General features: G+C 44.0%; 1 protein-coding gene across 6 annotated transcripts in view; it reads right to left on the bottom strand.

Annotated features, from left to right (window-relative positions):
• The window catches only part of RASA3 (RAS p21 protein activator 3), a 268,967-nt gene that overhangs the window by 27,330 nt on the left and 227,411 nt on the right, over nucleotides 1-14,226 (bottom strand). For 3 of the 6 annotated variants that reach the window (XM_064268615.1, XM_064268618.1, XM_064268617.1), the window contains 6 exons: nucleotides 11,673-11,779; nucleotides 10,041-10,118; nucleotides 7,347-7,424; nucleotides 5,105-5,200; nucleotides 4,939-5,012; nucleotides 987-1,105 (listed from right to left, as the gene is read on the bottom strand). In XM_064268615.1, the coding sequence (XP_064124685.1) occupies nucleotides 987-1,105; nucleotides 4,939-5,012; nucleotides 5,105-5,200; nucleotides 7,347-7,424; nucleotides 10,041-10,118; nucleotides 11,673-11,779 (552 nt within the window). The remainder of the gene's footprint in view (nucleotides 1-986; nucleotides 1,106-4,938; nucleotides 5,013-5,104; nucleotides 5,201-7,346; nucleotides 7,425-10,040; nucleotides 10,119-11,672; nucleotides 11,780-14,226) is intronic. The other 3 variants (XM_064268616.1, XM_010593593.3, XM_010593594.3) reach the window with 3 other exon arrangements.

Genomic DNA, 14,226 nt, shown 5'->3' with positions numbered 1-14,226 from the left:
CCATCAAAACCTTATGGATCACAACAGTCTAGTTGCAAGTGGTCATGGGGCTAGCACAGGACTGGGCCGTGTTTTACTCTGTTGTGCACGGGTTTGCCATGAGTTAGTAGCCAACTTGACCACAGCTAACCACAACACTGGAAAGGAAACTGGAGGAGAAGAGTTTTGGAAAGGGAAAAAAGAACTGATTGAGGACACCCAGTTTTGCATTTATTGATTTGATGGAGAATGAGATTTCCCTAAAGACAGATTTTCCCATACCTTTCAAAGGTGCACAGTAACTAAAGTATAAGGATCTAATCAAGAAAGCAAAATCCTGGTGAAGCAGAGCGTTCTTTCCACCTAGCCAGTGTAGACCACAGAGAGTTCTGAATTCGCTTGGGATCCACTTGTTTAACAGCCTCCCTGCTATTGCAGGTTGGTTGACAGTAATAGGGCTGTATGTCCCTCCTATTGCAGGTTGGCTGACAGTGACAGGGCTGTATGTCCCTCCTATGGCAGGTTGGCTGACAGTGACAGGGCTCTATGTCCCTCCTATTGCAGGCTGGCTGACCGTGGCAGGGCTGTATGTCCTTTCTATGGCAGGTTGGCTGACTGTGACAGGGCTGTATGTCCCTCCTATTGCAGCCTGGCTGACAGTGACAGGGCTGTATGTCTTTCCGCTGATCCATTCCACATTTCACGCTCTGTGGGACGAGGCTTGTTTCTTAGCTTTCTCTTCAGAAAAGAAGAAGCTAACCCCAACAAGGCCATAAACAAGTCTCTTGGTCCCTTTGAATAAAAACACCAAACCTAACCCACTGCGACTGAGTCAGTTCTGACTCATAGCAACCCTATAGGACACAGGAGAACTGCCCCATAGGGTTTCCAAAGAGTGGCTGGTCGATCTGAACTGCGACCTTTTGGTTAGCAGGCAAGTGCTCAACCACTGTGCCATCAGTGCTCCCCTTTGAATAAAGGTATGTGAAAACAAGTAAAAAGCGAACCTTTCTTGTTACCTTTGCTTTTCTGATAGGTAAATTCGTGGTTTGTCAGGCGGAACCATCTTTTCTTAAAATTCTTCATTCCAAAGCGCTTTCTTCCTTGCGCCCTCTTAATCATGAACCTATCATAAACGGGATATGCTGGCTGCATTAATGTTCTAACATCTCACGCTCCCCTTCCCACCCCGACACAACCCTAAGTCCAAAGGGGGCGTTGGCCATCTCACATTCCCAAAATCAAAATACTCCACGACTTCCGTAGCAATGATACTGGAGCGGACTGAGGATTCTCAAAATTTCACAAATTTTATTTTCAAGGGATAAGATGAAAAAGTTAAAAGGCAAATGCCTTTACTTTTGAAAATTTAGCCCCTTTAGTGGCATTAACTTTAAATTACAAGTTGGTGATGGCAATGATTTTGATTAAGACCTCCAACAAAAGTCAACCCCTCCCGATTTTCCACACTGAATCTTTCAACAGCAGCCTATGCTACTAAAAATAACAAGAAATGTTCTTAAAAGAAATGTGCTAACCACAGCTTCACAGAGCCGTGCGTAAGAGCATTCTGGAAAAGCAAAGTGGGGACTTGAAGCAACTCATTAACAAAAGCTTTGCCTACAGTATGGTAGGCATTCCACGTTTCAGTGTATCCCATTCCCTTCACGGCTTAGCCCTTTTGTGTGGAAGCTTCCACTTCACCCAACAGTCCTGAACAGAGAGTGCATATGGGCCAGCCCCCATTAAGGAAATTAACGAAGCAGAAGAGAAATAGGGGTTTTAATACCAATAAAGGGAATGTTCTCGTCTTTATGCTTTACTTCCAATCTCCCGTATGAAGGAAGAACCAGACCAGATATAAGAAAAGAAATATAAATTAGCAGGGAGTTGGAAAATGACTCCTGGACCATGGGTCCAACATCAGATGGCCCACAGGGTTCTCAACACCAAGTCACAGGAAGCAGAGATGCCCCCCGCCTTACGCTGGGGAATTTGGGGAACCTGGAAGAATCAAAGGTTGTGTTCCTTCCCTTCAGAGCCAGGCCCACATTGTGGGGATTGCCTTTACGGGTAGCCATAAATGTACTGAGTGTCTGCTGATGCCAGAGTGCTTGAGGAGGGATGTCCTACCTTCCTAGCCCCCAATCAAGGTGTGTCAAGTCCCTGGGGACATTTGGTTGTAATGACACAGGTAGGCACGCCTTGAAGGCTGCCAGTGTGTGTCATCATCTTCCTTCTGAGATTTAGGAAGAACAGGTATATGTTGCATCATAGTAACACACGAGCCACGTAGTACGACAAACTGACAGATGGGTGGTGCTGAGATTAAAAAAAAGGTTAAATGGATAATCAAAACGGTAGAAACGGTTAAAAGCACATGAAAGAGAAGTCAGCCACACGAGACTCTGGAGTAACAGACCGAAACGGGGAAGAGGGGTCGTGAGGTCTCTCTCTTCCCTTTAACCTGAGAAGCTTCACAAAGAGTCAAAGACAAAAAAGCACAGAAGCCTCTTTTAGTACTGGCTCACAGTCCCACAAAAAATAAAAGGGCATGTAGGATAGGACTTATATCTTACCACAGGTTTCTTGACACATATCTGCCAAATCCCAATGCACCCTCCGCCCCTTGCACTTTGAAAAAATGGTCAGGGTTGTTCCTAGGTTGATCCTTAGTGGCACAGGGAAAGGAGACCAAAAGGTTTGCTAGTGGCACCTCAGGTGTGCTGGTAGTCCCAGTATCCTTCCCCAGGGCCAGACAAACCCACCTGCAGCTTCTTCTCTTAAACCACAGCCCTTCCCCAACCTCAAGGGACTTACGGCTGAGCCCAAACAGCTTCCCTGGGTGGACTGTTACGAGCAATTGTCTTTATTGTTAGGTTAAGAGTCCTTAACCCAGCAGCCAGCAGGCAGAGCAAGAAGAGACAGAAAAATAATCAGACCCAAGCAAACGAAAAGACAAGAGGTAGAAAAATTAAATAAGAAAAGCAAAGGTGGATTTGATGGGGGTGAGGAGGGGGGACAATAAAAGTAAATAGTGAAATGCACATTTTACTTGAACATGAAAATGTATAATTACACTAAGAAAAGGAAACAAGGCAGATTAGCACAGTTCAAGTTTAAACAACCGTAATACATCAAGATGTGTGTTCAGAGAAATGTTTTCACAGATGCATTCAAGTTATAGAGGAGGACGTTCATCGCAACAGTGTTTGGAGGAGGAAAGAGCTGAAGGCAACCTGTGTGCCCATCAGTTGGGGAATGGAAAAGTATAGTACATACAAATTCGCAACAAGTGCACACAGAACGGTAGTACATGTTTTCCCAAGATACACATACATGTAAATAAGCACATGAGGGTGGATTAGAAGAACACACAATAAGTAATCAAGAGCGGGAGCCTATAGGAGACGCTTTGCATGGACCAATGACAGCTCGTGTGACACACTAAAGAGTGTGAGGACCTCAGTATGCATCAAAAGTGTGATGGAATGCCCAAAAAACACAAATGTAATTTTAAGCTGCATGAGTAGAAGTCCAGTGAGAAACATGAAGAAGTGACACTCTCCCTGCATTCTGTACTGCCTGTATCATGTCCCCAGTGTTGTATCCATCTTTGGAAACTGTAGCTAAAGCGAAGCGTCTCAATGTATGGTATGCAAACCCTTGTGAGCAACCAAATGATTTTAGGAGGTACCGAATGAATTTTCCTACTTTGATCATTGTGAATTTATTTAACGTCTATTAGAAAAATTTGTCTCTAGCACATTAATGAGAATGACAGACCTTATTGCTTAAGGCATGGCTAAGTTCAAAGAAGCTGATTGAAAGGAAAATTATGATAGCAAAGTTGAAGTGGGAACACAGACCAAGGATGGTGCATGGATGACTCACAAACACAGCTCTAAAAGAATATGGCAGTGCAAAGCAGACCAGAGGCACTGACGAGGGATCTGGGATGGTGCCACATGACAAATGGTAGAAGAAACCAAGGCACACTTTGGAACTGGGGTAGATCAGGATAGACATTGGTCAAAGCCTACATGAGGAAGGAGTAGATTTACCCTGTGATACTCCAGGGGCAATACGAGTGTGTAAGGTTTAGGGAGGAAATTCTCAGGTCAATAGAAGCAGTGGGCTCTGTAACGGTATTGAGAAACAGGGCAGTCTTGCAGAGGCTACTGTGCCCATGAAAACTGTGTAAACAAAGGCCACTTAGAATACTCCAGCAGGAATTCCTGGGCTGAAGTTCAGTTGGCCCGTATTTCCATTAATGTTCCTTCCAGCTCCCTGGATTTCTGACACAGGATCATTTTAAATGTGCAGAATGGCTGATCAACCTCTTTCTTCCATAGTAGGAGGGGAGGGTAAGGCCTCGAGCTCGGGGGTGTAAATATACATCACAGCAAACGTTGTCAGGAGTTCTTGATTATTCAGGAGTAATTCTGCCAGTCTCTCTCTCTCATTTCCTTTTGCGCCTACTGATGGGCATTTCTTCACTCTTTGCAAATTCAACTAAGTATGGGCAAGACAGAAATGAAAATAAACGATGCCCAAATCTTTTAACATCTTCTTTGGTGGGGGCTTTGTGGGAGATAAGTTGAATTAAAAAAAAAAATTAAAAAGGCCCCATTTCTCTGAGGTTACGGCCCCCACTGTAGTTGGCGGTTTGAGGCCAAGGGTTCCAGGCTGTCCTTAGACCTGGGAAAACACCAGCCCACACGGGCCAGGTATGGTCCTGTTTAATGATCTCAGGAGACTGTATTAAATTTTTATTTTTAAGGTAAACTAGATTGCCCCTGCTTCTGCAGACCAAACAAACCAACCACAAGAAAAAGAAATGTAGAAATAAAAGTTAATGTTATTAAAATATTATAAGAAAATCTGTCAGGAAACAAACGGGGGTGCCCACAGTCTAGTACACCCAGTGTGCTCAGCAGACCGACACTGTATCCTTACCCTTCTTTAAGCAAGATGGGCTGCTCTATGCTCTTGTGGTCTCTTCTCCCCGAAGACGAAATCAAATCTAAGAACTTCAGCAGGAAAGAAAAGAGAGGGTTAAAAGGGGGAAATAACACACTTAGCATATGCACATGCTTACATATAAATGATGGAATCAGGATACTTTGTGTCTTCTTGTTGATACATTAAAGAAGGAAGGGACGGGGGCTCCAGAGAATTCAGCTCTTCTGTGACAATCCTGGGAGCTCTGTGCTTGTTTCTACCATGGAAAAGAGAAGTGGCTAGTTCCCACCCCAAACTTGCCCCATTAACCCTTCAAGGAAACATCTCATCTGTATCTTCAGCCTATTATCACTGCTCTACTTAATGTGAAAGGCTGCCATTAGCTTCTCCCTGAGGAGTGACCAGGTTTCAGGTAAAACCTAGAGTATCTACACAGTATTTTAATAGGTGATCAAGAATGAATCTTACTTTGGATTGAATTGTGTCCCCCCAAAATGTGTATTGACTTGGTTAGGCCATTATTTCCAGTATTGTATGGTTGTCCACCATTTTGTGATCTGATATGATTATCCTACCAAGTACCCAGTGCCATCGAGTCGATTCTGACTCATTTACGTGTTGTAAACCCTAACCTCTATGATGTTAATGAGGCAGGATTAGAGGCAGTTATATTAATGAGGCACAACTCAACAGGATTAGGCTGTATCTTGAGTCAATCTCTTACGGGCTATAAAAGAGGGAAGCGAGCAGAGAGGAGAGGGACCTCGTATCACCAAGAAAGAAGTGCTGGGAGCAGAGCGAGTCTTTTGGACCTGGAGTCCCTGCGCTGAGAAGCTCCTAGACCAGGGGAAGATTGATGACAAGGACCTTCCCCCAGAACCGACAGAGAGAGAAAGCCTTCTCCTGGAGCTGGTGCACTGAATTTGGACTTCTAGCCTCCTAGACTGTGAGAGAACAAATTTCTGTTTGTTAAAGCCATTCATTTGTGTGATTTCTGTTATAGCAGCACTAGGTAACAACAGATTATTAAGAAAAATCTATAATGGTGGAATTTGAGGCATCTGTAGGGAAGATACTAACAGTGGAGGGAGTCATAGGACCTGTCCAGGGCTCTACCAGTTTCTGTGCCTAAGGCAGGCCTCTCCTCGACCACTACCACCATATTCACCATTCTAGTAGCCAATTTCCCCTTGTGTTGTGGCTCAGCCGGGCCTCTTTTCTCAACTGGACTATTCTATGACTTATTTAGATTACCTCAACTGATGGCTAAAGGGCCAAAATGGTGGCTGGTCTGAGCTCTAGTCTCCATCTTTCCCTTCTATATCCATGCTCTTTTAACAAGTTCTGAAAGATAAATATTTGTGATTGTTCCTAAACAGCAAAAAAGTAAAGTTTTAGGATTCAGAGAGTTTCTTCCCCAAATGCAGTGTTATGGGTTGAACTGTGTCCCCCCAAAATGAGTGTCAACTTGGCTAGGCCATAATTCCCAGTATTGTGAGGTTGTCCACCATTTTGTGATCTGATGTGATTATATTCTATGAGTTGAAAATCCTAACCTCTATGATATTAATGAGGAAGGATTACAAGCAGTTATGTTAATGAGGCAGGATTACAAACAGATATGTTAATAAGGCAGGACTCAATCTACAGAATTAGGTTGTATCTTGAGTCAATCTCTTTTGAGATATAAAAGAGAGAAGTGAGCAGAAAGGATGAGCACCTCATCCCACCAAGAAAGAAACGCCAGGAGCAGAGCACTTCATTTGGGCCCAGGGTCCCTGGCTAAGAAGCTCCTAGACCAGGAGAAGACTGATGACGAGGACCTTCTCCCAAGAGCCAACAGAGAGAGAAAGCCTTGCCTGGAGCTGGCATCCTGAATTCGGACTTCTAGACTCCTCAACTGAGAGAATACATTTCTGTTTGTTAAAGCCATCCACTTGTGTTATTTCTGTTATAGCAGCACTAGATAACTATGACACACTGTGTCCTTAATTTTGGGCCTTGGGTGCTAGAGATCTTCATGACTCTAAGGTGTCTGGGAGTATCAGGGGCCAGACACTGATGGGGAAGGGACAGGCCAGGATATGGAAACTTACAGAACAAACCAGGGTGACAGGCCAAGGGATGTGGGGCTTGGAAGTAGGTAGGGCACCATAGCAATAATCTATGAAAGTATAACACACAGGTTGGCTTAGAGAAGAAACACAAATAAATATATTATATATAATATTACTATATATAAATTAAATATTATATATAAATAAAATATGAAAGATGAGAGCCACAAAATATCAGATTGCAAAGCAGAGTCATGATAAAGAGAACTCAAAAACAACTGTTTCTTAGGAAGACTATATAATTTAGGGGAAGGGAAGTACATGCTAATAGACGTTGATACTTACATTTTTTACTGCATCAGCATATTTCTGCTCATTGAAGAATTCATAAAACGTAGCCATGTAGGACTCCTTAAAACTGGCCTAGAACAAAACAAGCTGCTTAATGAAGGCTTGAGAATATCTTGGCTCATGGCCCACATTTGAAAAATCGAAAGGCATGAATTAGGACAAAGCTAAATTATGACAATTAAACAAACTGAAAATCCTCTTTATTACTGGGTAAATGGTACAGAGTATAATGAGCTTTCTGAGAAATTTTAGTTCAGGTATACCAAAACCAGTTGCCGTTGGAGTCAATTCCAACTCACGACAACCCCATGTGAGCAGAGTAGAGCTGTGCTCCATAGCATTTTCAATGGCTCATGTATAAAAACCAAAAATCAAACCCGTTGCCATGGAGTTGATTCTGACTTATGGCCACCCTATAGGACAAAGGAGATCTGCCCCATAGGGTTTCGAAGGAGCAGCTGGTAGATTGGAACTGCCAACCTTTTGGTTAGCAGCCGAGCTCTTTACCACTACACTACCTAAGGGACTTTAAATCAGAAAGTATGTTAAAAAATTTCTATACGATTGAATCATATTTGAACTGTATTTTTAAAAGCCAACCATGCAAAGGAATCCTTCGGTGAGTTTGTTGTTAAGAAGTCCTTTGGTGAAATGACTAAATACCTTTCCCAGGTGTTGGCTCATTAACACCTGGATTTCTGGGTTTAGGAAGTTGTTAGGTTGGCCATGTAGATAGTGGTTGCCGTGGGGTGCACTTGGCTTCTGAAGGCCTGAGTTCCAGACCCAAGGGGCCACATCCACTTCTTGGATCCCGTGCTAATAATCATGGAACTTTCTTCTGCTTCGGTTTCCTTATTTGTAAAAAGTACCTACGCTGCTAAGGGCTGCTCTGAGGCTTCAAAAGGAACATGGGTGAGAGGGCTTCAGTAAGTGCTACGGAAGCAGAGGGCAGGCACCACTGTGAGCGAGCAAGCCGTAGTCACTTACTGAAGGGGCCTTTCAAAGAAACCATTCCCGATATCCCACATTCCAATTTAATGTGGTTTTAGTATTTAGGCTACCTGGGTATTTTCAAAAAGGTCAGCAGTTTGAATCCACCAGCTGCTCCTTGGAAACCCTGTGGGGATGTTCTACTCTGTCCTATAAGGTTGCTATGAGTCGGAATCGACTCAATGGCAAAGGGGTTTTTTTTTTTTTTCTTGGTTTAGGTATTTTCAAGGAGCCCTGGTGGCACAGTGGTTACAGCACTAGGCTGCTAATGGAAAGGTTGGTGGTTCAAATCCACCAGCCACTCCTTGGGAGGATGTTGCGGTCTGTTTCCATAAAGATTTACAGCCTTAGAAACCCTATGGGGCAGTTCTACTCTGTCCTACAGGGTTGCTATGAGTCAGAATTGACTTGACAGCAATGGGTTTGGGTTTGGATATTTTCGCCTGTTCAGCCGAGTTCTAGGCCAACAAAAACTGGAATTGATTACGTGGAGAAGAGCAATCAGTACAAGTTAGCCTATGTGTCAGCCACAATAAATCTTTTATTTTACTGTGATTCAGAGAAAACAAAGTGTTTGCCACTGAGGGAGGTTGGTTATCTGTAACGATGGGAACCTATAGCCCTAACATCTAAGTCCGAGGCACCATGATGAGCAAAGAACAAGGAAGGCAGGGTGGGGTGGACTTGTGCAGGTTAGGGTTTAACCCTTTCCAGTCAGAACTGTACGGACAACGTGGGAAGGCCCTCACTGCTGCCCAAATCAACCCTCGTCAATGGTTGAGCCAGAACCGGGCTCCATCCCCAACGGACACACCCACCCAAGTGTCTGTATTACTTCTTATAAAATAATTAGTATCACACTTCCTCCAAACTGCTAGGCATCAGGCATGTCCTATGAGAAAATGGGGCAAACCTTGGAGGGCTGAGGTCCTGGGATGGAGACATCATGGGGCCCCCTTGCCCTTCAGGACCAACATCTTAAAATCAGCAAAACCAGTTAAAAATGAGTGGCAATGGCTGCATTGAGGCAGGGGGTGTGCGTACACAGAGCGGGGACAGAGGGAGGGAGGTTCAGCCCCACATCTGCCCCCACATCTGCCTAGGAAAAGAATGAGGTGCACTACCGCTGATTACAGGCGAAAACAAATAGGCAAGTTTTTAGCTTTCCAGTCACCAGCCAGCCACCAAAGACCTAATTCCTACAGCACGGATGTCCTCAGATGCTCAAGGTCAAAGCAATCTGATGCATTTGCTACACCTGGGGAAGTCCAGCCAGTGGCAAAGCTGGATGGAAAAAGGCCTTGCATCATCTATTTAGAATAAGTGCTTTCTGCCACAGGCCCAAAGGCAAGTACTGAATTGACGCAGCTCAGTCAGCTACCTTCCAAATCTGTTGATCTAAGTCAGACAGGTATAGCCACCCCACTCCGGTTATGAATCAAGTGTCATGTGCTATCACAATCTTCCTCTCAAAAAGCAAAGTATTACAATTCGGGAGTGGCAGAGAGGCACTTGGAAGATATCGAGAATATTCTATTTATTAAGGTGGTTGGGGAGACTATGAGTGCTGGTTTTATTATTGTTTTTATTCTTAGGAATATACTTATACACTCCTATTTGGGTGTGAGATACTTCATTTACATTTTTTAAAAGGGATTTAAGAAATCAAAGTGTTCTCAACAAGTAAAAAAGACTTACAGATTTTGATTTGGATAAGCTGCCCAGAGTTTGAATAGTCTTTGAGATAAGCGTCAAAGTTCTAGAAGTCTGTGGGTCCTGTAGGAGACAGGAAAAGAGAAACGTTAGTTTTATTCCCATTTTAGTACAAATTGCTGTCACCGATGCCAGAATCACACAGCTGACAACATGAATGACAAAATTCAAAATGCTGCAACAAGGGTGTGTGCATATACCCTGTGAGTAAACAAAAGTAAATATGCAAACAGGGTCTACGAAAGCTGAGTCTGGCACTATATCCAGGAAGGGGTTTATTTAAACCCTTTTACTCAGTGTCAGGAAACCCTGGTGGCATAGTGGTTAAGTGCTATGGCTGCTAACCAAAGGTTTGGCAGTTCAAATCCACCAGGCGCTCCTTGGAAACTCTATGGGGCAGTTCTGCTCTGTCCCGTAGGGTTGCTGTGAGTCGGAATCGACTCGATGGCACTGGGTTTGGTTTTTTTTTTTTCTACTCAGTGTCATCCATGGACCAAGGTTAATGACATCACCAGGAAGCTTGCTAAAAATGCAGACTCTCAGGTGCCACCCAGACCTACTGAGTCTACACTTAAACTACATGCCCAGGAGACTCCTTTGCCCCGTAAAGTTTGAGAAGTGCTTTAAATCGACACTTTCAGCCCAATATGCAAAAGGAGGATCTTAAAACTAGAAGCATCCCTGTGGGGTTACTCCCTTTATCTGCTCTGAGCCTTCCAGGTAACACTGCCTGTGGACTTAGCTTTTGCCCATTAAATGATGTGGACAATTTAACACAAAACCAACAGTAACAAAAATGAATGGAGCCCTCACTCTCTAATCCCCTGACTCTGGGATTTTTCTTCCAGGCACTTGCTGGCACCTGGCACATTATGGCTTTATCTGCTTGTTTGTTACATTTGTCACAGGCCACTGGAATGTAAGCTCCATGAAAGCTGGGTCTCTGGGCCATTCCTGTTATCTCCAGCTCCCAGATCCATGCCTGGCACATAGTAGGTGCTCAATAAATATTTGTTGACTGATTGAATAAATAAATGAGCATATGCTGTTGTTAGGTGCGGTCAAATCAGTTTTGACTCATAGCGACCCAATGTGACAGAGCAGAACTGTCCCATAGGGTTTGCCTGGCTGTAATCTTTTCAAAAGCAGATCGCCAGGTCTTTCTCCCATGAAGCCACTGGGAGAGTTTGAACTGCCAACCTTTTGGTTGGCAGCCCAGTGCTTAACCATCATGCCACCAGGACTCCTTGAAGGAATATACACCTGATCATAAATACCTATTTTTTTCTATTGCAGGGGAACATAATAATAGCCACCAGTAGTTAAAACCTTGGTCAGTCATCCAAACATTTTTTTTAACATGCTATTAATTTCTTTCAAAATGTACAGTTATCAGAGCTGACAGACTTAAATAGAAAGGTAGCAAAACCTGCTTGTAGGCCAAGGAAGTTACAGGTGTGTGATATGTTTATAATCCATTTTACAATACAATGGCCCCTAAGAACACCACTGCAGCGTCCACTTGCCAGCTCCACGGGAAGCGGACACTGAGCCCAAGCTCATCTGCTCGTTTACAAGGACTCTGACAACATACACAGGGCTCCAAGGCTCACTTACCGTGTGGTGAGGGGTGAGCTGGAACAGATTGGGGGAGAGAATGGCGGGAGCGAAGAATCTCAGGAAAATGAAGCTGCTCACAGCGGTGTACCTCACATCCAGGTCATCTGCAACCAGGAAAGAAAGGAAAAGCCATTTCACTTGGCATTCAGGAGATAACCACATTTTTGTAATTTAGGGCATCTTGCCCTTCCATGAGTCTTTCACAAAGAATGCCTACAGTTCTCTCTCCATTTCTCTCTCTCTCGAGTGCTGACTGTTATTTAAGAAAGTGATTTCTCTGGGAAAGAGCTTGGTCTCCCAAGCACAGCATCTGTTTGGTATTTAGGACTGTAAACAGACATCAGATCAATTCACCAAGCCCTAACGGTGGCAAAGGGGAGATCTGCGCGTTACCTGGTTATATACTCACATCTGGGATGTGCGAATATATTTCATTTATCACCATCTTAAAGATGTTCAGCATACAGATTGAATAGGTACGGTGAAAGAACACAACCCTGCCACACACCTTTCCTGACTTTAAACCAATCAGTATCCCCTTGTTCTGTCGGAACAACTGCCTCTTGATCTATGTAAAGGTTCCTCATGAACACAATTAAGTGTTCTGGAATTCCCATTCTTTGCAATGTTATCCATAGTTTGTTAGATTCCACACAGCCAAATGCCTTTGCATAATCAGTAAAACACAGGTAAACATCCTTCTGGTATTCTCTGCTTTCAGCCAGGTCCATCTGACATCGGCAGTGGTATCCCTGGTTCCACGTCTCTTCTGAAACCAGCCTGAATTTCTGGCAGTTCCCTGTCTATATACTGCTGCAGCCGTTTTTGAATGATCTTCAGCAGAATTTTGCTTGCGTGTGATATTAATGATATTGTTCTATAATTTCCACATTCAGTTGGATCACCTTTCTTGGGAATAGGGATAAATATGGTATGCTGAACAAATGATACGAGAAGCTGGACTATATGAAGAAGAACGGGGCATCAAGATTGGAGGAAGACTCATTAACAACCTGCATTCTGCAGATGACACAACCTTACTTGCTGAAAGTGAAGAGGACCTGAAGCACTTACTAATGAAGATCAAAGACCACAGTCTTCAGTATGGATGACACCTCAACATAAAGAAAACAAAAATCCTCACAACTGGACCAATAAGCAACATCATGATAAATGGAGAAAAGATTGAAGTTGTCAAGGATTTCATTTTACTTGGATCCACAAACAGCTATGGAAGCAGCAGTCAAGAAATCAAAAGACACATTGCATTGGCCAAATCTGCTGCAAAGGACCTCTTCAAAGTGTTGAAGAGCAAAGATGTCACCCTGAAGACTAAGGTGCGCCTGACCCAAGCCATGGTATTTTCAATCACATCCTATGCGTGTGAAAGCTGCAGAATGAATAGGGAAGACCGAAGAAGAGTTGAGTCCTTTGAATTGTGGTGTTGGCAAAGGATATTGAATATACCATGGACTGCCAAAAGAACGAACACATCTGTCTTAGAAGAAGTACAACTAGAATGCTCCTTAGAAGCAAGGATGGCAAGACTGCTTCTTACATACTTTGGACATGTTGTCAGGAGGGATCAGTCCCTGGAGAAGGACATCATGCTTGGCAGAGTACAGGGTCAGCGGAAAAGAGGAAGACCCTCAACAAGGTGGATTGACACAGTGACTGCAGCAATGAGCTCAAGCATAACAACAATTGTGAAGATGGCGCAGGACCAGGCAGTGTTTTGTTCTGTTGTGCACAGGGTCGCTATGAGTCGGAACCAACTCGATGGCACCTAACGACAACAACAACATCCCCATCTTATTCCAAAGAGGATTGAAGCCACGCTTGGAGGCACCTGGTAATTGCCTTTCCGAGAACACTAAGTGCTGCCTTCGTGATGTAAAGAGCCCCTGCTTCTCAACAAGCAAGCCTGTGACAGCCTCTGCATGTAGAAGTCCAGGCACCCTCAGCTCTATGGAAGGGAGGCAGAAAGCTCATGTATCCAGCCAGGTGTGGACAAAAAGGCCCAGGGCTTCTAAGACCACCATTATTCCGTCTGGACAGTGATGAGTCTGGGCCACAGGGATTGCTCTGGAAGATTTTGCAGCCAACATTTTCATGTAGGTTCTGCAAGGTAGGCAAGATATACCTCAGTCCAATTCGTGGAAGAATAGAATGGAATTGGCAAATGGTGCCCATTTGGCTAAGGGAGGAAGGTAAGGTGTGCCAGGTGCTGCTCTCCCTCTCTAAGCCTTTCTATGAATGGTGGCTTCTAAGAACCTGGCCTCTCAAAGTCCCTACAACTGTGCACCATGCTCCAAGCCATTAGAGTTAATATGAACACTGTTCTACAGCTAAAGCAAAAACAGGGGACTCTGTGTAGGGTGGCTTAGGTGATAGCCTTTGTGTGGCTTTCTCTCCATGGTATTGTAACTCCCAACCAAGTAACTGGGTGGGATTGTACAAATAAGGTAATCACGGCCCACCAAGGGGACTGGTAAGTTTTACCATCGTGCTAGGCTTAAAATGAGCCATCACAGAGGCAGGGAAGAGAAGA

This window comes from Loxodonta africana, chromosome 15 (assembly GCF_030014295.1).
Source record: "Loxodonta africana isolate mLoxAfr1 chromosome 15, mLoxAfr1.hap2, whole genome shotgun sequence".
NCBI lineage: Eukaryota > Metazoa > Chordata > Mammalia > Proboscidea > Elephantidae > Loxodonta > Loxodonta africana.
The sequence above is the reverse complement of the archived record's forward strand: the minus strand, read 5'-3'. Positions and strand labels throughout refer to the sequence as shown.